This window comes from Hordeum vulgare, chromosome 3H (assembly GCF_904849725.1).
Source record: "Hordeum vulgare subsp. vulgare chromosome 3H, MorexV3_pseudomolecules_assembly, whole genome shotgun sequence".
Taxonomy (NCBI): Eukaryota; Viridiplantae; Streptophyta; class Magnoliopsida; order Poales; family Poaceae; genus Hordeum; species Hordeum vulgare.
In genome coordinates, this window is record NC_058520.1 from 11,607,778 (window position 1) to 11,631,790 (window position 24,013).

Genomic DNA, 24,013 nt, shown 5'->3' on the forward strand with positions numbered 1-24,013 from the left:
AAATTTATACTTTAAATTATGTCTATATACATTCGTATGTAGTTCATTAGTTGAATCTCTAGAAAGACTTATATTTAGGAACGGAGGGAGTACAATTGCAACGTCACGAGATTTGCTTTCGCGTGAGAAAGGACCAGGACGCGCTTAGTTTATTGGCTCAATGAATTTGACGTCAGAGCAAGTAGACGCATGCGCACAATTTTTTTTGTTTGGCATCAAAGGTCCAAAACGCAAATCTAGCACCAGTTTTGGCCTACACAGAGGGCCTTACCACTCAAAAAAAGAATGGCCATTAAACGGCCCATACGGGATTGCGCTCATAAATGCAACTGCAGTCTTCTTAAAAAAAACATGCAACTGCAGTCTACAGACAGCAACTCCCTCCAGGGAAGGAACATCGGCGATCCGCAGTCTCCGCTTCACTCCGGTAGACAGGTTAGGCGCCTCACTCGCTCCGTTTACTTGCCAAAAATCCACAGCGCAGGATCAAATCGACTCTCATGCGCCAGGTTTTCACAAAGGAAACGGAATCAACTCATCCCCTCCAATGAAGAAGCAGACTCTAATCAGAGCCAACGAGGCAGAGTAGCCACTATTTCTACAACCCTACACCAAACAATAATCCTAATGCGTGCTACATGTAGATGAATACACATATTAGACCGTCGATCGATCATGGGTACCGAACCGCTGAAATTCAAGAGTAGTAAAAAGAATCTGTGAGCATTCTGTTAACCACAACAGCAACCAGTCCACAACCACAAGGCCAACAAAATCCCCCACCCTTCACGTCTTTTTGCCTGCCTCTCGATTCAATTCCGTATGGGAGCACCAAGAATTCCACCAAGGCCCTATAAACATCCGCACAAGGTCGTTCAACCGGTCGCTACTAATTACAAAACCCCAACCGAAAGCTCCCTGGCCTCCAACAATGCTGGGATGCAATGCAGCAGTGAGAGACCTTCAAGTCATGACAGCTACCAAAAATATCTTGAAAGAATAGGCAACGCCTCTCACCTTGGCCCCGTGCCCACAACCCCAGCTGCAGCAAAAAAATGCTCCCACGGGAGGCGGAGATGCTGGAGTTCTGAATGCGTGGAGAGCCGCTCGATCTGTGCAAAATGAGACATGCTCGACCGCGGGAAAGCGCAGCCTCGCGGTTCAGTGCTGTTATTGCGCGCATGAGCTGTTGCTTGACTTTGATTCTTCTAGGATCCGGTCCATGTATCTGCGGAACTTCTCGGCCTGGGGGCCGGGTCTCACAATGTTGACGTTGCTCCACTGGGAGCATGGATCGCTGAACCATCTCTTTCTGCCTGTGCACCACGCTCCGGGAACAGGTCTGTGACGCCACCGCTGGAGTATTTTCTCATCAATCTTGTCCAACAGATATTCTTTCTCTTGAAACTTCCTAGCAAAGGGAACTCCGCTCCCTACTATCTCATCATAATGTGTAATGTTTAGAAAACGGGGTTCCATCTGAGGTGGATCGTCCCAGGCCACGTACCGCAAGTCATTGTTCACCGTGAAATTACGGAAGTCAGAGTTGCACGCGACTGAGTGGAAATAACCTTCCTGAGGCAGCATCACGTTCGTGAAGTACATGAGAAGGGTTCGAGGGAGGTTCTCCCATCCAAAAATGCAATACTCTATAAACCGCCGGTTTAGAATGACCCAGGGAGAACCTATCAGAAATGGAACACACATAAGGATGAAAAGTATTGGATTGATAGGAAGGGCCAGTGAAGTAGAAGCAGATGTATAATAATACCTGTGAAGAATTTGAATCCATCTGGAGTTGCCCGTTTCTCCGTGGCTTGGAAGAACTGATTCCTCCCAGCCAGGTATATCCCAGCATCTACTATGACTGGTTGCACTCTCTGAGACCTACAACAATATATTGGTGAAACTAATACCAGTGGAACGAAATTCTTACTAAGTTCAGATAGTACATACTCTTTCCATCCAATATCACTAGTGTGATCGATGAAGTTGAGGTTCCTTGGCACAGACGAGAAGACATGAATCAGGTCTGCAGCAAGCGAAAACGTAGAAGACCATAAATACCAGAAAATTCAAGAGTAGTCAAGCTTCATTAATTACCATACGAAACATTATGAGTTGAGACATTTCCATACATGAGCAAATGTAAAGTGTATACGTCAAACTTAAATAACTCCAGACTGACGATAAGTAAGTTTTTTCTTGAAACCATCTTAGCAACATAAACGGAACCAAACACAGATCAATAGTGTGGAGTAAGGAGTCAAATAAGTTTGTTGTGTATTTTGTCCGATGCATCATTCTTGTTGGCTTAAAATTTAAGGTTTCCTCATGGACAACTCATGGATTTCGGGAGGAAACACACGAGATTCATTTCTCAACTGAATGCCGATATTCTTTTCCTCCATTTTTTGTAATTCCTCTTTATTTATTCAATTTCACCAAAGACCCCCCTTATTTGTTAGAAACAACTTCCCCCGGACAATCAGCATAAATGAAACACGAGTAGAACTAGATGTTGTCAATTACCAGCATTTCATCATATGTTCCATATAAAAAAGGTGACTGCTATATGTTGGAAACAAAGCTACATCTAGAGTTGCATAGCTCAAGGCTGACAAGATCGATGAGCTTCGATATGAACAGAAGAAGATAGGTAATTTAGTGGGTTTGGGCTTGACAACAGGAAGCAGGAACACAGCAATTGACGAAAACAAGATGCCAAACTACATTAGTACGTAGTAGTATAAGTTCCTGTCAAGGGCAGCTTTCGTACCAGTGCCTAAACAACATTGTGAACAAGTACAAATACTCCTTCGTTACAAGTCAACCAAACCTAACAGCAGCAACAACATTCCTAGTTTATAGTAGGTAGGAGTATAAGTGTATAACTATGCATCTAGTAGTAGTAGTAATTGTACTACAATGTGACAGCAAGCATTAAACAGCACTTAAAACAAAGCAGCCTCGCAAAGACAGATTTAACTCCCGGGGGGCTACAGCAACAGCTCAACCGAACTGCCGAAAATGTCCCTCTGCAGCTCGACAATTGAAGAAAGAAACGCCTCCCGAATCCCCAAAGCAAGGCACCCAACCAGATTTGCGCTACTACTACTACTAGATCCGGAACCAAATCGTGCTGGATTGGGGACGAACATTTCGAATCTTACCGTCCTGGGTGAGGAGGGGGTAATCGGCGGCGCTGAGGGTGACGAACCAGTCCCACTCGGCGTCCAGCCGGAGCAGGGCGGCGGCGGCGCGGAGCGTGGCGGCGAGGCCGGAGGAGCCCATGGGAGTGCCCGCGGCGGGGCGGCCGACGACGTCGACGTTCCCGAAGGCGGCGACGGCGGGGGCGGCCCGCGCGACGGCGGCGGCCAGCTCGGCCCGCTCGGACTCGGGCGCGTCCGCGGAGAGGTGGAGCAGGTACTGGTTCCTGGGGTGGTAGACGGCGAGGAGCAGGCGCAGGAGCCTGCGGCCGTCCCCGCGCCCGCCCGAGAGCAGGTAGGCGAAGGCGGGCGGCGCGGCGGCCCCGCGGCGCACGTAGGAGGGCGGCGGGAGGCGCGCGAATAGCGCGGAGGAGGCCGAGAAGCCCGAGAGCGCCGAGAGGAATAGCATGAGCGAGACGAAGGAGACCGACACCAGCGGCAGCAGCCACTTGTCCGCTGCCCCCATCCCCGCCGCCCTCCTCCGAGACGAGCAGCACGTCGTTGCTCGCTCGCTCGCTTGCGCGCGCGCTACGAAGCAGCAGCAGGCGGAGGAGGAGGAGCAGGGCTGAGCTTCGGCTAGCCGGGCGGGAGGGCGATGCCGAGGCGGCGGGTCAACGGCGATGCAGCAGGGCGGCGGGATCGCGGCTAGGGTTTGGTTTGGCGGCGAGATCGCATCGGGGGGTGGGAATGGCGGGCGGGCGGGCGAGATCGGCAGCTCGATCTCCTCTGCCTCTCTCTCTCTCTCTGCTCGCTCGCGTAATACGTTTCTCTCTCTCTCTCTCTCTCTCTGTGCCTGCCTCGCGTACGGAGGTGGGAGAGAGAGCGTGAGGCGCCTGCCTGTCGCTATGTACCGGCGCCAACGCGAGCGGGACACGTCGACCCGGCCGCCCCGCTGCCCATGACACGCCGTCCCCACGACTCCGGGCCCGCACGTCAGGGGGACAACGGCGGCTGGGCCTGGGTGGCGTGGCGATTGGGGCGGGGGCCGCCGGGCAGAGGGAGCGGGGGGTTGTCGGATGGGGCGAGCGAACGGCGCTTGCTTCGCTTAGACGACACTGACTCGTGGGCCACGGCGGGGTGCCGCTCCCGCGCGGTAAAGAATCAGGAATCCATCGGGCGGGGGTGGGTAGGTGGTGGGGATGGCCCGCCGTGTCAGTGAGAGGTCCGGCTGGCCATCGTCGTGGGGCCCGGGTGTAAGCGACCGAGGAGTGCTTCGAGTCCAAGATGGTGGTCATTTAACTGCTCTCTGCTTGATTAGCGTCAATTAAAAAAGGCCATAACACTGCACTTAGTAGTGTCAGCGATCTCTTTCTCCCTCCCTTTTCTCGCTTCTCTTTTTGAGCAACCGACGGAGACTCTCCTTCTTTTCTCCCACTTTTTCAAATCGAGTCTCAATCGCTTTGCCGCCGCGTGACATCAGGTTAGCTCGAACGACCCCTGCCAACCATCCCATCTTGTACACTCTAGTGCCGTATATGAATGAGCACTGCACGCTCGAAGCTTCACCGGATGTTTCTTCTTTCCTCTTCGAGCTCCACTGGACATCCCATGGATTGTTACTATGGCGGGAAAAAGAATTTCGGTGCCTCGACTCCGACTAATACTTTAGGTTGGTTTTTCAGTCATTGCAGGGACGGCATTTGAACAATATGAATGACGTTTTTTTTAAGTTAGTAGAAAAACTGTTAAGATTCTATTCATCGACAACGAGAACTGCTCAGTTTATTAAAAAAACGAACGAAAACCTGTATAACAAGCAACCACACCTTACTAAACTAGAGCAATAGCACACATGGCATACATGAAAATTGGTAAAACAAAACAAGAATAATTGAGTACACAACAGCCATTGAATGCCACCGTATATCATCCATCATGCTCGCGACCTGACGACTCCGACTTCGTTGCAAGAACATAGGAAGGCACCCACATTGAACATGTTTGCCACAAGTGTGTTCGTCAACCTCATTGATCTTAAAGCGAGAAGACATGTCCAAAAGGAGGCAAACAAACTTGTCCCGAGAGGAGGACAAACAGACTTGTCCGACGCTCACTGCATGTCAAGTGTGCTCATGATATCAACACCGCCGTGCAACAACCATCCTTGGGCAAACCTGCCGATTCACACCGCCGAAGCCCGACCATCCACACCACCACCGACCAAGTGTGCTCCACCTGGAACCTCTCCACGACAATGCTTCCAACCAAATAAGGCAGCCAAGCACACCCCATTGCCGATCCGACAAGGCGGATCTACGTTTTCACCCGAAGAAATGATCACAAAGGCAGAAGACGGTGGATCTCCTCGATGATGCCTTCAGGAAGAGAAACAACGTCCACAGATGGTGCCATCATCGGCCTCAAGCAAGATTTTTCATCCCGAGAATCCACACGCAACCACACCATCACGAGCCAACCGCACTGCACCCAACTCTGCGCAGCCCCAACACCATGCATCTAGCACCGTCGAACTGTAAGCACCAACGCATGCCTGAACATGACCAGATCGGGCCCTTCCCCGCCTGCATCCGCAGTTGTGTGCCCACCGAAGGGAGGCAGAGGCGTCGCGGCCTCGAGGGCCAACGCCCCACCTCGGCCATCCGTCACCGCCGCCAGCCTCAGCTGAAGCCATCCTTGGATCTGCTCGCCCGCTGTCGACGGAGGTCATGCATCCAATATCCGCATATGTATGTAGAGAAAACGATCTGCCATCGCCATACTCGAAGCCAGCCAAGCTTCGCCGGCGAGCCCCTCAGGGGGCGACAAGGGAAGGGAGGGAGGTGGAGGGAGTAGGCGGTCGGTGAGAGTTTCTCCCCCTGAGTCGTCAGGGGAACGACGCGGGGATTGGGGGAGGGAGGAGAGCTCCCTCGTGTTAGATTCGGGTGCTTATTTTCGAATTGGTCTTTTGATCAACCTTCGGCAAATTTTGTCTTGCAGCATTTTGAGAGAATTTTGCTCACATGTTTTGCGAACCAAGGCAGCACGTAGCAGACCGGTGGTCTCCGGTGGAGGGACACGTTTTTTATCTTTTCTAATAATTGGACGGATCCTAATGCAGATACAAAGAGGAAAATGTGTATAGAGAGAGACAAATGCAATTACACACACCTCCCTCCCCGTAGCGTAGCGTATATCCATCCATCCTGCAATCAGCGTCGACCGAATCACGCCTTGTTCTCTTGCGCGGGGCAACGGCTACTCGCCAACTCCAGAAGGGAAGCAGCTGGTCGTCACGCTGCTGTCACCCGATCACGGGTCGCCCGCCACGCCACATGGACCACGACGTGGCGGATCCGATCTTTTTTTTTTTTTTTCCGATGATAGCGAGATCGATCCGATCTTTTTTTTTTATATGTACAGATAGAATTATCCGATGTTCCTTTTGCTCGGACCTGTCGCCCGCTTCGGACGCCGCGGCCCAGTGTGACAACTGACAAGACCGCGCAGCTCCCAGCCCGCTACACGCGGGAACGGCCCGGTAGCCCAGGTCATCTCCAAGGAGGGAGCCGCTCTCCCCATCCCATGCCGCAACAAACTAACCACCACCACACAACGCACGCACCTGAGCTGGACCAAGAAGAAGACGAGGAGGCTTAAGCCTGAGGCTAAACCCCTCCTCCTCCGCTCATCGCCGGTCGCAGCGGGATGGAGATCAGGGGGCTGGGGCAGATGCTGGCGGCGCTGGCCGCGGCGCTGTTCCTGCGGGTCGCCGCCGCGGGGGCCGGCCCCGCCCTCCTCCCGCCCGCGGAGGAGGAGGAGGAGGACGCGGAGGCCGGCGAGGGAGGCGGCGGGGTGCGGCCGGTGACCATCCGGTGGGCCCGCGTCACCTGCGCCCTCAAGAACAAGCGCGGGGACATGGTGAGTCGCTCTGATTGGCCCCGCCCTCCCCCCTCTCCCACTCTCTCCTCGCCGGAGTCCCGTGGCCGAACACCTTGCGCGCGCGCGCATTGGGCGCACGATAGCGAGGGCCCACGTTCGGCTTGCCCGAGTGGCTGCCGCTGGGCCCTGCTAGGGCGTTGACTGGTTGACCCCGACCCCGCGATGTGTCAGTGGCACTCGACAGTGAGCCATACTGTTAACTGAGACCAAGTCGGATGAATTTTCTGAATTTCCCAGAGCACACACGCCCGACATTGTTCGTCAAGTGCTGCGTAATCATCGCAGGACCTGAGTTGCGTAATTTTGCATCAGACAACGATTCAGAGTGCACACACACACACACTGCATTGTTGACCCCCGGGCGGGATGTAGCAGTGCCAACAGTGAGGCCAAACTGTTATCGTAGGACAAGTTGCATAAATTTTGCGTGGTCTATTAATCCCTTGTCTGGATTAAAGATCTTCCAGAGTATGCACACCCTGTATCTGTAGGTATTTTTTGTGATGTGTCGCATGATTTTGGCAGGCAAGGTTCTTGCTGTCGAATCTGTCGGGGGAGGCGAAGCCGGGGAGGCTGCTGGCGCTCATGGGGCCGTCAGGGTCCGGCAAGACGACGCTGCTCAATGTGCTGGCGGGGCAGCTCACGGCGTCGCCTTCCTTGCACCTCTCGGGCTTTCTCTACGTCAATGGCCAGCCCATGTCGCAGGGCGGTTATAAGTAAGCTATGCTAATTCAACTTTTGGTCTCAGACTCTCAGTTTTCGCAAACATTTGCGGAAGAGAAGTGAGTGTGTTTCTTTGTGTAGGATTGCTTATGTGAGGCAAGAAGACATTTTCTTTTCGCAGCTAACGGTGCGGGAAACACTCTCACTTGCTGCTGAACTACAGCTTCCTGACACGATGTCTCCCGAGAGGAAGGAGAAGTATGTTGATGATCTTCTGTTTCGTCTTGGATTGGTAAGTCATCGATGATTGATCAATAGCAACTCATTTTTTTTTCAGTTCATCATGGAACCTGGCCTACATGATTGTTGGATGATCTATACATGTTACTCTCAGTCCATCCTGATTTGCGTTTTATAGTACTATAATTATGTATTCCTCCCTTTTTAATGAAAGGTCAACTCTGCTGATTCTATCGTGGGTGATGCAAAAGTACGTGGAATTAGTGGTGGTGAAAAGAAGCGCCTCTCGCTTGCATGTGAACTGATTGCAAGTCCTTCAGTCATCTTTGCGGATGAACCAACAACAGGTATTTTACCCGATTCACCATCCTGTAGTTTTGAATTAGCCTCTTATTTTAGTTCTGTATAGTTATTATTGTAGCTAAATTTACTTGCAGTCGGGTCTCTTCTTTTATCTAGCAAGTTAATGTAAATAGATAGTAATATAGAAGAACTTAATAAAAAAAGTAGCAACACACAAACCTATTCGCTCAAATTGAAGGTTAACTCGGATTTCGTGGCACCTTGACAATGTCGTTGCCCTCCCAAAGGGCAGGGAGGTTTCTGCCCTGGTTATCCCTGCAAAAGTACATAATGGTAGCACTGTAAAAGTACAGATGGCTGTAAAAGAATCCATCCCTGGTTGTACTGTGATAATTTGTGACCAACCTAAGGGTTGTCTCAGGCAAGACAATCCACCCAAGTATCGCCCACGGTCCCATGAAGAAAAACGAGACAGACAGTTCTTGCAACTTACCGTTTTAAGTGGGATCACTTATTGAAGTGTTGAATTTTCACATGGATCAGCTTTTTCTCCTGAGATCCTCTTATGAATATTAGCCATGGTTTTTTCTCAATAGCCTGGTATACCTATCTGTAAAATCTGAACTGATTGATAGCGCATGAACTTTGTGTATGTTTATTACTCTTTTTCAGGCCTTGATGCATTCCAGGCAGAGAAGGTGATGGAGACTCTTAGACAGCTTGCAGAAGATGGGCACACTGTGATATGCTCTATACACCAGCCAAGAGGTTCAGTTTATAGCAAATTTGATGACATTGTGCTACTGTCAGAGGGAGAAGTTGTATATATGGGGCCTGCAAAAGAAGAACCTCTAAAATACTTTGCATCATTAGGGTTGTTATTCTGTCATCACTAACATTCCTTTCTGGCATTTGATGTTTTCTGGAACACAATATTTTCATGATTTCCACATATCTCAAATTCAAATGTATGCACTGCACTTGTTTTTTTTATATAATACAGTTGAAGTTAATTATCCAGGCATAGATTGGATTTTGGTAACCCATTTGGAATTTATTCTAAAGTCCTGACTTACATGGCATATATGTTAGTTTGAGCCGGCACAGTGAGATTAACCATTATACTTGAACTCTTGCAATACTTAGCTCTAACCCTTTTTATTCATACTATACTATCTTATGTAAATCGTTGCGCCAGAAATTCAGGGATGCACTCAACTGTTAGCCTCACAAGCCTGAGAAATAATGTTTTTGAAATTATCCAGATCGATCTTGTTAGTAATCCTCAAGCAATGTGTAATGTATATACACATGTCAATCATGAATTGCAGTATGTTGTGCAAATGTGTTCTGGTCGTCCTAAATTTTTGCCTGATAAATTAACCATTTCCATTTTTATGTTTTATTGAGAGGTGTATAATGTTTTTGTTGTTGAAATCTGCATTTCTTCTAATATAATAAGCATGGTTTGGAAGAGATTGTTATGGACCATCCACGACAATTAATAATCATACATTGAGCGCGCCTACAACATTGTATTGGTTATGTAGTTCTGTGTGGGGGTAGAGTTCATGCCGTTGACAGTTTCTTGCAACCATATTATCATAAGTATCATGATGTGACTTATTTACCCAGAACTAGCTTTTCATGTATTATCTTTTTAGTCACATTCTTCCAACTTCTATGCATTAGAAAAAGGGGCAGTCCTCGTTTAGTATTTATAAATGATATGGTGTCTTTCTAAGGCATGGTTGTGAAAGATGATATATCTTGGACAAGAGACAATGTCACCGCTAGATAAATGGTGTGCACTCAGAACTAATATGGAGATCATGTCTTCTTTTCTAATTGTCCTGTAATACTTTTTGTGGTCAATATCACATTTTTTAATATGTGGGTATGATATGGAGTATATTGCTACCACTATCAGATGGATTCCGGATGGACAACTTGAGGATCTCCTTTCTTCATATCTCACACCAACTCAAGTGATACGGTGAGGAGTTTGGACATAAGCACGGGTAGTAGCTGGCCAAATTTATTTAATAGGTAGCATGATCAAAATTGTGTTTGCAAGGGTCTTGGTTTAGTTAGATAATTTACAATGTAAAATTTATTTGTTTATTCTTTTGACCTGAATGACATGCTAAATATTGAATCATTGCATGTTGTTATTTTTTAATTTAATATGCTATTCAATACAGCTTAAATTAAGCTTAACAACTATGATAACTTAATCAGCGCGTACAATAACGCCTCAAGAGGTGCGCCTGGGGTGCAGCCCAACCAATAGTTCTCCACCAAGTGTCTCTATCAGGCCTTGCTTACCACCCATGGGCCGTGGGAGCTGAACCTCCTTTGGGAGATTAAGGTTCCAATGAAGATCCGCATTTTTCTTTGCCAATGGGTGTGTGGCAGACTCCCCTCGGGGACGGAGGTCCTTAAATGAAATGGCCCCACCAACGGAAAGTATCCACTTTGAGACATCCCTGAGGATTCCAACTATATCTTCTTTCGGTGTCTTGCCGGCGTTTTCCTTTGGGGAGGCTTTCGGGATGTTGCGGGTGGACACTGGTCCCATGATAATCTCGAGGTCCTCCACTATTCTTGTGTGACCCGCCCATCCAAGTGTTTGGCTAATAGTGTCTTAGCATGGATGCATTGAAACGTGCGGAACAAACTTGTCATTGAAAATGTGATCCCTCAACGCTATTTATAAACTGTATGGCTTCTTGCAGCTATGACGATCGCTTAGCAAGTGAAGACAACAAGATTTCACCGACATCGTTTTCAACGGTCTCCGCTGTCACGCCGCGTCAATGGCTCCATCGCCCCCACCCCCTCCTCCAGAGCCCGATTAGTCTAGTAGCTTCTTCTTTGTGTGTTGTTGTGTCGTGTCCCCAACCAGACTTATTTTCTTTTCTGCTATAACTTGTACCTTTCATACTGTTGGTTGTATGGTGCGGTTGTTTTATAATACAAAAACATTTTCTCATCATTATCAGAACTTCAAGAAACAAACCACTTAGGTTATGTTGATGAATGCCATATTTTCGTCCGATATAGTGAGGAAGATTTCTCTTATGAGGGTATAGTGCAGGAAGACTTCTCATATTCAGAGCCCTGAATATTTTTCTTTTGCATAAGGCGCGAACCTTATCATTTTCTCATGAAAAAAGTACAATATGCAATGCAAAGTAGATGAATGTACGTAAGTAAAAAAATACAGGAAATAACATTAGCAAAATAATGCTATATATGTTTCAACCTAAGCATGTGCTCCCTGCAGGTGTACCTTCTTGTATCTTTCAGTACGGCTCTATTGTGTCAATGTGTCTATGACAAACGGTCTCCACATGTCATTATGTGTTTTGTTCAAATATAACAATCCAATATATAAAAGCTACCAAAGCAAAAAATAAAATATGTTGACTTTGTAAACCTTTTCTTTCCTCTTGCTATAACAAGTTTTTAGCAATCCAATATACAAAGGCTATTGGAGATGCTCTAAGGTGTCGCTCAACGATTTCAATATCTCCACCTGAGAAGCATTGTTTCTGTTAACTTCACAAGTATCTAAACAAGTAAGAAACATGAACACGGTCAAATTCAAATGATAATGTCCATGGTAGATTGGTAGTGCAAAAACATGCTTTGCCTAAGGCGCCAGGCTCAGGTTCTGGTCCTCTTACGAGGGTCTCTTCTGACAGAAAATTAAGCAGAGTCAGGATGGCCGAGTGGTCTAAGGCGCCAGACTCAAGTTCTGGTCCTCTTACGAGGGCGTGGGTTCGAACCCCACTTCTGACATCCCTTTCTTTTTCTTTTAACATCCTTTTTCCTTTTCTTTTTCTTTTATAAGAAACTAGCCTGACGACTAGCAATCAACTCCCAAGCACCCAAAAAAAAAAAAACAAACTCCCAAGGACGTTCTCCGCAAAACAAAACGAAAAAACTCCCAAGCAGTCAAGCCACACGTGTTGTTTGCTTTAGAAAAGCAGATTTCTTTGTCAACATTCTTCCGTACGTGTTGATATTTGTTGCTTCGGCTGCTCGGACGGTGAAACAGCTTTGCATTTCCCAGTGAAAAGCAATTGTACAACGGAAATCCCGCATCACCTAGCCAACGCGTGCAATAACAGTAAACATTTTTATTTTACAAAATGACAAAGAACTCATCAAATGCCCTGGCGTAGACTTGTAATTGCATGCGTTGGCGGGCGCTTCTCCTGCTAGCATTAATCCTTGTCGTGTCAACCACGACTAGATGAAAATGTTTAGGTGGGCGATCGCCCCGGTAGGATTTTCGAAAAGGAAAATCAACATCTTTTTTCTTTTGCGGGTAAGGAAAATCAACATCTTAATCTCCACAAAAAAAAAAATCAACATCTTAATGGCATGAATACATAACTACTAGATCAAGTTCATTTAATGTCGGAAACAACAACGCTAGCCATGTTCCTCGTGCGTCCTGTTGCGACACGTGTTTTCAACTCTTCAGTTCTTCTCTCTCAAAATATGTTTTCTTTAGTTTATGTGTTTGTCCCTGCATCATGTACACTATACGAAGCTAACAACAAGTTAAAATGAAATGAAATGATTTAACCTCCAGAATTCTTTGTACAACAAGCTAACAACAAGCTAACAACAAGCTATATCAACTTCCAGAATTCACATGAAAAACAACACTGAGCCTACTTTCTGTCATGTTATAACTAAAGTAATTTCAGCATATGCTTCTCTCTGTGATGAAGCCCCAGCTTGTAGCTTAGCTTCATTCAGTATAAAGAAGAGAAGTTGCTCTAAACATGATCCTGGCGCCTCCTGTTCCTGCCTGTTTTTTCAGCTCTTCTAATCCCCCCTCGCAAATCATTTCCCTTTGTTTATTTGATTGCCACTACATGATACGCTAATAAGCTAGGTAATTCCAAACAAGTTAGGAGAAGGCACTACCCAACAAGTTGAAACAAAGTGAAACTATGTAAGGTGATATCTACTCCGTGAAGTTGGAGCTGTATATATAAGGGGGAAGTATTATTAACACAAGGGAATGTTGAGCGTGTACACCTACCAGTTCACTTTGAAAGCAACTAGCTAATTTGCCATAAAAGCTCGAGCTACCGTGAAAAAGTTGGCTACCCTAAGTAGCTACTACTTCACTTCATGGTTTATACATCCCTTGAGTCTTCATTCTTTGAAAATATTTTCAGTGTGCCGTTAACTAGAATCCACATGGAAAACAACACACACACAGATAAGCTCATTTTGTCACGAATCATCGCTATCACAAACAACTCCAATAATAATATGCCACCTTCTCATTATTCGGAATTTATATACAGGTAAAAAATATATATAATTTTGTATACATAGTAACATCAAGTGAAGCACCCAGATATCTAATCCCTTTTTTATATACGCGTTGCTGACTACAACCATCGTATGATATATGAACCGCGCACAATAACAACACAGAACCCACATGTTTACAGGATCCTCATGGAAGACAAGATCCATACAATTATGCCTACTTTTATCACTAATCATTGACATCACAAACAGCTGTGTCATTTGGGTCTTCTCGTCACTAGGGATTTCGGATACATGTAAAAAATAAAAAAGGAATTTCATATAGAGTATCCGCTCGAAAGCACACAGATAACTCATCATCATAATTCTTTTTTTTTCCTATAAATAAACGTGAAACTAATTACAAGCATCATATATGTCACCGCGTGTGTGCAGAACACACGCAAGACACCAAGGAATGTGGACGTCCCTTGCTGATCCATGAATGGGACGCAAGGTGAGGATCTACAGCAACTAGAATTGCACAAGGTGACACGATGATCTACCCAGATTCAGGCCGCAAGGTTGTGTAATGCCCTACTTGCTTTGTGTGTTGTTTCTTTAGTGGGTAACGAGCTAAAAGTCCTTTTAGGGAATGGGGCGTGTAGTGTGCTCCTACCTGTATTTTTACCAAGTGTGCAACCTTCCATTGGAGTGGATCCAGTGTGAGTATAGAAAGTTGCCCTCCTAAAATCTTCCTAAAAATTATCCTCCGTCTTCCTTAGTAGCTTGGTCCTCCTTTTATAGTCCAAGGGATACTGCAACGGCTTTGGTACTAGTGTGTTGTGGCTTTGTAGCTTTGCGTTGGTATATCAATACATCCATATTTTAGATTATTGTTTTTACATGTATACATTAAGGTGCCCAGGTTTAAGTTTCTCCCTAGGCCCCCAAAATATCAAGACCGTCCTTGTGGTCCATGATGCTACTAGGCGACTAGTCACTCGTGAAGGCAGGTGATCCACCGTCCATCTGCTTACTCAAGGTACAGTATGAGAGTCTTAGAGCACCGGCTGAGCCTGCTACTCGCTGCAACTCTTGGGAAAAATGGACAAATCTGACCCACGGGCTGAAAGAATTCGCAAACTGGACCGTCTTTGAAAAAAATCCACCGAGCTGACCCTTTTGTGTGGCGCCCGATGCGTAGGCGCCATACTACACTGTGCTAAGCCGTCGACGTCACACACCCGTCCACGCTGGCGCTGTAGGGCCCACCCCCAACCAGTGTGACGCCTAAGACTCAGGCGTTGCACTGGCGACCGTGTGGCGTCGAGCTCTTAGGCATCACACATTCAGTTATCCAGCCACGGGCCGGCCCCCTCCCCACCCCCCCCCTCCCCATTCACCCCCTTCACCACAAAGTGTTCTCAGCTCGTGTTCAAGTCGCCCCTACCTCAAATCCCTCTCCAAATCCACAGATCTGAAGGTTTGGTCCGGGCATTTCGTCTTCCATCCCTCCCTTAAAGTACCCCCCCCCCCCCCCCGATCCCCTCCTTCTCATCCCAAAAAAATCCCATTTGGTGATTTTTGCAAATGTGAGGAAACCCTAGCTCTTCATGAATTTTGGGATGTATATGATATCCTTGCATTTGTTTGTATGTTAGGATAAGGGGTATGATGGGGTTAGGATTAGGGTTGTTAGGATGTTTGGATTATGGTTTGTTAGGGTTAGGGGTAAGATGTGGTTAGGTTTATGGTTGGTTGGATGTTAGGAATAGGTTTTTTTATTAAGCAGATTTTGTAGTATTTGGATCATTGCTTATACAAAATATTGTATGTTGTGTTGTTTAGGGATGGGAAGAACATGTTTTTATGTTCATCACATGGACAAGGATACCTTTTTAAAAGGCAATATTGATCCGGACCCGGATGAACTTGACATGGTGTTTGATTGTTGTCCTAGCTATGCTGAATTGTTGGAACAAGTCCGAAAGGATTTGAATTGGATGGACCCAAGTGATGTAGTTGAGTTTGATGGTAGGCATAATGTGGGATTCAGAATGCACATTCGTTGGAAGACCATGTGTGTCAACTCCGAGCAACGTTGGCTTGCATACAAGGATACGGTGGTTGAATCACTAGACAAAGCCCTAGAGTTATTTGCCATAAAAATGATCCTAACTTGCACCTAAATTTGAACCAGGTTGCCTCTCCGATTCTTGAAGCTAGTCCTCCACGCATCAACGAAGATGCTAGCATTAAACCTCTTTTGACACAACAGTCAGAGATCCAACATGAACCATTGCTAGAGTAGAATAATGAGCATGATTATGATGAGAATGATGATACTGTTTCTCCATGACAATAGCCTTAGTGATTTCGACAAATATATTTTGCAAGAGACAATGGATCATTCTATTCCGTACTCACGTTGCTATGCATCGGAGTCGGACGATGACGGTCCCGATGAAGAAGTTGATGAGGAAAGGTTCACGGCAAAGGAGGCTGAAGCTTTCACGAAGGTATTAGGGCGGGATCACCGGACACCATTGTTCGAGGATCTTAGTCTTGCGGATGAAGTCGTGGTTGACGGAGGCAAAGGCATATCGTTTGGCGTTAGGGCACCTTCTCACCGGGACAGACATGGGAAGAATATTATTTTGCCGAGGTCAAAGTTCGAAACATTCCTTGAACTTAAGATGTGGTTGGATGAATATTCGGTTACGCATTATCGTCCACAAAAAGTTGTTCATTCAGACATGAAGTTGCATTACACGGTTGCATGTGAGGATTCAGGATGTCCATGGATTGTCCGTGCAAGACCATGGAAAGGAGGGGCCGTATGGAACATTGTGAGTTGTATGCTTCACCTGTGTCGAGGCAAGAGGGTTCATGGCCTGCTTTCATCGCAAAACCATAGACAACTCACCTCCGATTTCATCGCTTATAGGCTTTCCAACTCCATCTCCTCTCTTCCTACAATGAGCATAAAAAAGCGTACAAGACCTTGTGAAAGCCCTCTTCCACTATGAGGTGAAATAGGAGAAGGCATGGGAAGCAAAGCAATCCGCGTTCAAGATGTTGTATGGTGATTGGTAGGAAGCATACAACCGAATACCTAGGTTGTTGGGAGCTATTGTCGCCACTAACCCGGGCATGGTTCATGTGGTCAAGCCGTACGGGGAGAAAACAAGGATTCACAATGGAAAGACGTTCCGCGTATTTGGCCGTGCATTTTTGGCATTTGAGCAATGTGTGAGGGCTTTTCGGCACTGTTGGCCGGTCATCTCCATCGATGGCACGTTCTTGACCGACCAATTCAAGGGTACTCTGTTGGTTGCAATAGGAAGTAATGCCAATAACCGGTTGATGCCTTTGTCTTTTGCTTTGGTTGAGGTGTAGAACAATATTAACTGGGAATGGTTCTTGCATATTTTGAGAACCAAGGTATTACCGTCTGGAAGGGAAATTTGTGTCATATCGGATCGCCATCAAGGAATACTTAACGCGGTTGACATTGTCATTCCCGGCCATGCTCCTTTGAACCATCGATGGTGCATGACGCATTTTTATGCAAACTTCTACCGGGCATGTGGTAGCAAGGAGTTGACTGATAATCTTCAAGATTGTTGTAAATCTTTTTTCGACAAACGATTTGCAAGATTGTACAACACTTTGGTTGCAAACAAAAACTTGATGCAGACGGTCTTGAGTTTCTCAACAGGCACATTCAACTTCGGTCAAAGTGGGCACGAGCTTATGATGAAGATGACCAAAGATATGGTCAAATGGCGAGCAACATGGCAGAATGCTTCAACCGGGTGCTGAAGGGTGTATGTGCGTTGCCGGTGACGGCAATAGTTCAATACACATTTGACAAGTTGAGAGCACACTTTCTAAAGTACTCAATCGAAACAGATGATCAGATTGCGGCAAAGAACAAGAAAAATTACAAGTACAAGTTCCCACCAAAGGTTGACAAATGGATGGCATTTCAATCACGGAAGGCTGACTCCCAAACAGCTACGTTGTACAACAACGAGGATTGACATACCAAGTGAATGAGCCTGGAGGAACGACAAACGATGGCCAGCAACACAGAAACAGGGTGTTCAAGGTATCTTTATCGTTGTGTGATTGCTCTTGCGGGAGGCCAAGGTTGATTCATCTCGCATGCTCGCACTTGTACACGGCAGCTCGCACTAGGAATGTGGACATCAACCATCCGCTAACTGTGAGGGAGTCCGAATTCTCGATCATGACAACGAAGCATACATGGGCTCCTAGATTTGAACCATACTTTGACCAATCACAATGGTCGGAGTATCATGGAGTACAACTATGGTCCGACCCGGAATGGAAGGTGGTCAAACGGGGAAGACAAATAAAAGACAAAGTGTTTTAGAGGAGACATGTATGGATGGGGCCATGATGGTGGCAGAGAAATGGGGAACGACCAATTCCAAGAGCCTACTGAGAGATCACATTTGTGGAGAGTGTGGTGTAACAGGGCACAACACAAGAAAGTGTACCAACCCAAAGAAGAAGTCCAAAAAAATGATTCAAGGTCAAGCCAACCAAGTAGTAGCCAACAAGGTCCTAGCCAAGCAAGTACGAGCCAACAAGGTCCTAGCCAAGCAAGTAGCAGCCAATAAGTTCCTAGCGACCATGTTCCTAGCCGACTTGGACTTACTAGAGGACGTGCTCATGGGATAGTGCGTCGTGGTGCTAGAGGCAGGGGTGGGAGAGGTCGTGGACTTACTAGGATTGGTATGCATGGTTAACTACGAGGACCATTTCCGTATGTCACAGTATTGACTTATCTTTTTCATGTTGTTTTTCATGCTCCCTTCTATATTAACCATGTACTATAATTATTTTACTAACTATTATGTTGTTGTTTTCTGTAGGTATGGCAGCGTCTCAACCCAACAAGGCAACAACGGAGTGGGTGGAGGACAAGGATGCAATCGGTGAGGACCAGGGCTTGTGGGAGAGGGCTGCAAAAAAGTTGAGAGAGGAGGACACAACCAAAGTGGCGAGGAATAAGGAAGATGAGAGGGAAGCAAAGATGAAGGAGGAGCTGAAAATAACGCTTGACCACTACGGCTATGAGAAGCAGATGAAGGAGGAGCACAAGAAGATGATGGAGAAATGTCACCGGGATTTTGTAGCAAGCTATAATAAGGCAACCGCAGAAAGTGCAGCAAAGAGAGAGTGGGAGCATCAACGCTTCACGGAGAGGGTGATGCAAGAGGCTTCAAAAATGCGCAAAAGGGAAGAGGAATAGGAAGAAGAGAGGAAGAAGAAGAAGGAAAAAGGGCCTTGCTCGACACAATAGAGCGTGTTGCTTCAATTCGTCATGCGCGCTTTCATCTTTGAACCTATTGTATTGTTGAACCTTGTCCACTTGCGTGCGTTGTTAGTATGAAACTCCTCTATTATGAAACTCTTTTGTTATGGAACTCGTGTATTTGGAACTTGTGTACTATGAAACTCCTCTATTATGAAGCTCTTTTATTACGGAACTCATGTATGTGTTGCTGGGTAACTTGTGATGTCTTATTATGTGATAAATTATGAAACTGCTGTGATAACTTGTGATGAGGTTGTGCTCAAATAGACTTGCTGCAGTTTTCATTGTGTGGCGTCCTTCATATAGGCGTCACACATGGCAGAATGTGTGGCGCGTGAATCCTAGGCGTCACACACGTGAACCAGAGTAACAGAGACTGCGAAATTCAAAATTGCATGTGTGACGCCCTTTACATAGGTGCCACACATGTGAAACAGAGTTGAAACAGAGACTCTCTGTTTCAGATATGCATGTGTGGCGCCTGACTCTTAGGCGTTGCACATGTGTGGCACCAGACTCTTAAGCGTTTCACATGTGTGGCGCCTCACTCTTAGGCGTTGCAGATGTGTGACTAGTAGCAAGTACAGTTTGCTCCTCTTATCTGTCAAAAATACAGAATTTCTCAGAATTTCAACATATTAGTTTAATATAATTTCACAATTTCAGCAAAGAGTGACACCAAATAATAAGCTTAATCTAATTTTCATCTTTGACCGAAAGCTTGACTTCATAGTAATATATGTTCAACAACTAGTTTAACAACTTAAAACACCGACATCTACTAGATCAACATCTTAAAACACCAACAACACTAATATTACATTCACCGCGTCATGTGGCCTCGTCCCCTCTTAGAAGGTAGCTTCTTTCTCACAACAGGTTGCGGTTCCTCCAACTCATTATCATCGTCATCGTCATCGTCCATACTTCTCATCTTTGTCACATCTTCTGTCATACGCGAGCCCTCGGCGACCGGGTTCTTTCCTTTGTTCGCATAGTCCTCCGGTGTGAACCGCTTAATTCCCCTCTTAGACCTCAACAAGTAAGCGGAGCGTTGGAAAGCCTTCAACGTCATGTCGTCCTGAACCTTCAATATAAAAACGGACTCGTCATACTTCTGAAGAGTTGAATGTGCAGAATCTATGATGGATATGGCATACCTCTCGAGACAACACATCATCCTGCAAATGAGCTGCTGAGGTAATGTCACCATCGTCCATACAAGCTCCCGATGTATTTGAATCGTCTAGAGTATTCCTATGAGATGAACCGGATCTTGATGGTTCAGAATATTTGGGGTCACGGCAACCTAAAATATTGGATATGCGCCACAACTTCTGGCCCTATTTCTTTAAGATTGAAAGACAAATGAGATATAGAAGGTACCAAATGTTGCATTGCTTGGGAAATTCTGAATTATGACACAACACCTTGATGATCTGGATGTAGCGTGTCGGCGCGGCGCGCAAAAATCGTCGAACGATCGCAACTTCTTCTAGGGTTGAACCATGGCCGCGAATGCTATTGGCGAGGGTCTTGAGACGGGAAGCAAATTGATCAACCGTCTCGCTTTCCTCTACCTTCAGGCACTCGTAGCTTCTCATCAGGGATTAAAGGTGTGCTTCCTTGTTGCAGCACATCCTTCAGCATGGCGGAGTAGATCGCCGTTAATGCCCGGCGATCCGTCCGGTACTTTGCCGCACCCCCGCATACTCGGCGTCGCCGAGGTCGACAGCTTCCCAAAACTCCGCTGCCTCCATGGCGACCTCCATGTTCATCGCCCATAGTGCGTAGTTATCTCGATCCAGCCAGGGGAATTGCGACACCCCCACCATCGACATCGGTGCTCCCGCTCCTGCCACAACGATCTCCTTGCCTGGGTTCGACATGGTCCTTCAATTGCTTTCCGAAGAACACACCAATAATCAAGGCTCTAGATATCAATTGTTGCCACAGGCCCGATCACGCGTTGCACGTCTGCTCCTTGACAAGTACTTTCCGTGGACCGAACACGTACATACAATACCATGACGATCGATTCTTCGTGAGGCAATGTGCACGTACAAAGCTACCTAGCTTTGTACGTACCAATGGCCGGAAGCCTAATAGATTAGACTTCCATAACTTGGCCAAACATAAAGAATTTGATGGCTAATAGGTGTGTGTCGCGCCTATGTTTGTATTACTTATATCTGGTTATCTTTACAAGGGGCTAGTACACACACACATATATATATATACTGCCTATCATATCTAGTACAAGCCGACTCGGCTACAAATCCAAGTCCGTGCCGGACTGGATGTCCTAATCGTGATTATCTCCAACAGAGCCGCAACTTCTAGATCGACTTCATCTTTTCTTGATATTTTTTTAATAATAAAGCAATTACTGACCTGCCGTCCCTCTTTAAATGACTAACCAGGAAAACGTTTTGTTTTTACAAAAAGAACCTCGTGTTTTGGAGTATTCCATCCGAGATCCTTCTGTTAAGATAAGGTTTCGTTTCTGGCGCGCATGTCATCCATGATGGAGCGCCTGCGCTCCCTCGGCCTCTACCGCTTCCGCTCCGACGACTTCCCTCCCGAGTACAACTACAGCCACCCCGCCGCCAGCGACACCGTCGGCACGAAGCAACAGTACAACAGGAGCATGTCCAAGCCGGTCGCGAGGAAGCCGGCAAGCAAGACAGGCAAGGAGGCGGAGAAGGCGGCCAGGGCGAAGGTGGCGACCAAGAAGGCGGTCACGGCCGAGGTGAGGAGGCTGGAGCGCGCCCCGGTGCCGACGCCGGCTCGGCTGGTGCAGCACGCGCCGAGGGCTCCCGCGGCTCGCGCGGTGTTGACGGAGGCGAGGCGGCCGGACGTGGGGCCGCCGGAGGCCGCGTGCGTGGACGAGAGGGCGGACGACTTCATCAACAAGTTCCGACAACAGCTGCAGCTACAGAGGCTCAACTTGCTGCTCAACTACAAGGAGATGCTCAACCACGACGCATAGCAGATGCAGACCAGCACAGGATTCAACGCTTCGATTAGCTATCCCTGTGCTATTTCCTGCAACCTCCACGGGTGGTCTCCTCTCCCCAATGCATCCTAGGAGAGGGATCCAAATCGATCCTGCACGATCTGGAGGAGCCGGTTGCCGATGAAGAAAACACAGAATGAATAAATAAAGATTGAACACAAATCAGGGTATAACAAGGATCCAAATCGATAAACTACCGAAGATAACACTAAGATGAAGACCAGCGGATTTATATTAGGCAAAAAAAGAAAAATGGATCCACCGGCAAGCCATCGAAGAGGGGGACACCTAAAGAGGGGGGACATGAAAGAGGGCCAGAGAAGCTAGGCTGCAGATGCATCCACGCGCCAACCAACGCCTCGTGCAAACTAGGAAAGAGGAGGGACAGGGACATGTGAGGGGCCAACACAGGAAGAAAAAAAGAGCAAGCTTTGAAAAAACGGACGGAGAGCACGAGGAAGGAGGTCGGGGCAAAACACTACTCTGAGCACTTGGTTCACGCTAGCTCCTATCTCTGTTATTTCTTCATATGTAATTATGTTGGCTGCTCTTAGGATATTCAGACTAAAATGTCCCACAAATATATTTCGTTTGCCCACGAACGTCCACGTATAAATTTATGGAGCCTAAATTAGTGGGTGTGGTCTTGAATCATGGTTATTGGGTTAAGAGTATGTTTTCTTTTTCTTCCGTTGCAACGCACAGACTCTTTTGCTAGTAATAATAAAGCAGCTAGCGCTTCTGTCGTATGTCATAAAACTTATCCTCAAAGTTGATCTAAATTATCCACTATGCCACTCATAAGTGAGGAAAACGATTTTCTCTCTTTATTAGCAGCAAGGATGCACCTCCTTTTTTTCATGTTAGATAATCCCACCTTGCTCTTTTATACAGATTTCGGCCAGTGTATATAGGATCTCATGTTTCCTGAAATATCAATAATAGACCTAAATAACTACAGGGGGAAGGTGCATTTAAAGGATAAACGGGAAATTATCCCCTGTCCCGTGGGGCTGGATTTCAGATGCCTGCGCCATCCTAAAATTACACGTTGATTTAATATAAAGGAGTTTAGATCACTACTTTAATGATTTAAATGCTTCTATATTAGTTGACAGAGAAAGTATAAGTAGTACTCCCTCCATCCATATATATAGGGCCTAATGCATTTTTCGAGATTGCTTTTGACTATTGATAAGATTAATAGTATATAAACTGTATAATGTGAGAGTTATATCACTGAAAGCTTCTTTTATGTACGAATTTGAAGATATGCTTTGTGTAACTTGCATGTCATATATTATTGTTTTAACATATGGTCAAAGTTAGCCTCAAAAAATGCATTATGCCTTATATACATGGATAGAAGGAGTATTCTAATATCAGAAAAAGTTATATTTAAATTGTTAATATATTGTTGTGTTTAAAATGAAAATTCCAAACAAAAACAGAGTCACAGTTTGTATTTGTGATGAATAATTGAAGTTTCAATTGGCAAATTTAAATTAAGGTTTCTAAAATACATTGTGCTCTCTAGGTTAGCCGCGTGTAATCCACAACTAAATGTATTATATTCTTATAAGTGCAACCAGCATTCAAATTTATTTGAATTTGAATTAACAAGATTGACTATACATTATGTGTTCTCAATAGCTTGATTTGAACATTGTACAATTGCTAATCCGTTGCAGTGCACGGGCACTTTCTTACTCTAAATGGGGAGCCACCAACCATGCCCCGATGACCCATGGTGTGTAGATGTGTAGACAGTACACCGGGATGTTCCAATGGACGAGGAGGAGCTCACTATTTCCTAGGATCAGACGGGGAGGAGCTTGCGATTTCTAGACTCCTCCTACCCGATATGCCGACACACTAGGAGTACTAGGGTCTGATGTTTTATTTGTACATGCTCCTGGTGCAACGCACGGGCTCTTTTGCTAGTCCAGAATAAAGAGCAATTAAAGAGCAATTGCTCTACACATGTTCCTGAAGCCTCCTGTTCCCACCTGCTTTTTCAAATCTTCTGCTCTCCCCTCGCAAATCATTGTCCTTTGT

The 24,013-nt window shown here is 46.3% G+C and overlaps 3 protein-coding genes and 1 non-coding gene across 5 annotated transcripts; 3 read left to right on the forward strand and 1 right to left on the reverse strand.

The window, feature by feature from the left end:
• Positions 1–707: 707 nt before the first annotated feature.
• Positions 708–4,009, reverse strand: LOC123442503 (beta-glucuronosyltransferase GlcAT14A-like). Of its 2 annotated transcripts, XR_006630478.1 has the most exons (5): positions 3,174–4,009; positions 1,957–2,032; positions 1,772–1,887; positions 1,018–1,685; positions 708–934 (listed from the first exon to the last, which is right to left on the reverse strand). XR_006630478.1 is itself a non-coding variant. In XM_045118565.1 (4 exons), exons 1-4 carry the CDS (start codon positions 3,673–3,675, stop codon positions 1,171–1,173), a joined length of 1,209 nt encoding a protein of 402 aa, XP_044974500.1. In that variant the 5' UTR covers positions 3,676–4,009; the 3' UTR covers positions 708–1,170. The 2 variants fall into 2 exon arrangements, 1 of the variants encoding a protein (XP_044974500.1); XM_045118565.1 differs by having other exon boundaries at positions 708–1,685.
• Positions 4,010–6,745: 2,736 nt separating this feature from the next.
• LOC123442504 (ABC transporter G family member 7-like) lies at positions 6,746–9,336 on the forward strand. Its single transcript, XM_045118566.1, has 5 exons — positions 6,746–7,067; positions 7,614–7,804; positions 7,893–8,043; positions 8,206–8,338; positions 8,967–9,336. Exons 1-5 carry the CDS (start codon positions 6,855–6,857, stop codon positions 9,188–9,190), a joined length of 912 nt encoding a protein of 303 aa, XP_044974501.1. The 5' UTR covers positions 6,746–6,854; the 3' UTR covers positions 9,191–9,336.
• Positions 9,337–12,017: 2,681 nt separating this feature from the next.
• TRNAL-CAA lies at positions 12,018–12,101 on the forward strand. The gene has a single exon. It is a non-coding gene; the product is annotated as a tRNA-Leu (tRNA).
• A 6,255-nt stretch (positions 12,102–18,356) lies between these two features.
• On the forward strand, positions 18,357–21,966 carry LOC123441337. Its single transcript, XM_045117817.1, has 3 exons — positions 18,357–18,381; positions 18,491–18,736; positions 21,434–21,966. The coding sequence occupies exons 1-3, from the start codon at positions 18,357–18,359 to the stop codon at positions 21,964–21,966; spliced, it is 804 nt and encodes a 267-aa protein (XP_044973752.1).
• The last annotated feature ends 2,047 nt before the right edge of the window (positions 21,967–24,013 follow it).

Excerpts from the sequence above, each read along its gene's own strand:
- LOC123442504 (XM_045118566.1), top strand. The coding sequence starts at position 6,855 with ATGGAGATCAGGGGGCTGGGGCAGATGCTGGCGGCGCTGGCCGCGGCG. Across the intron at positions 7,068-7,613 it reads AGAACAAGCGCGGGGACATG|GCAAGGTTCTTGCTGTCGAA; the intron begins GTGAGTCGCTCT and ends TGATTTTGGCAG. Across the intron at positions 7,805-7,892 it reads ATGTCGCAGGGCGGTTATAA|GATTGCTTATGTGAGGCAAG; the intron begins GTAAGCTATGCT and ends TTCTTTGTGTAG.
- LOC123442503 (XM_045118565.1), bottom strand. The coding sequence starts at position 3,675 with ATGGGGGCAGCGGACAAGTGGCTGCTGCCGCTGGTGTCGGTCTCCTTC. Across the intron at positions 1,888-1,956 it reads AGTGATATTGGATGGAAAGA|GTCTCAGAGAGTGCAACCAG; the intron begins GTATGTACTATC and ends ATATTGTTGTAG. Across the intron at positions 1,686-1,771 it reads TGGATTCAAATTCTTCACAG|GTTCTCCCTGGGTCATTCTA; the intron begins GTATTATTATAC and ends CATTTCTGATAG.
- LOC123441337 (XM_045117817.1), top strand. The coding sequence starts at position 18,357 with ATGGTTAACTACGAGGACCATTTCC. Across the intron at positions 18,382-18,490 it reads TAACTACGAGGACCATTTCC|GTATGGCAGCGTCTCAACCC; the intron begins GTATGTCACAGT and ends TGTTTTCTGTAG. Across the intron at positions 18,737-21,433 it reads CAAGAAGATGATGGAGAAAT|GTTTCGTTTCTGGCGCGCAT; the intron begins GTCACCGGGATT and ends TGTTAAGATAAG.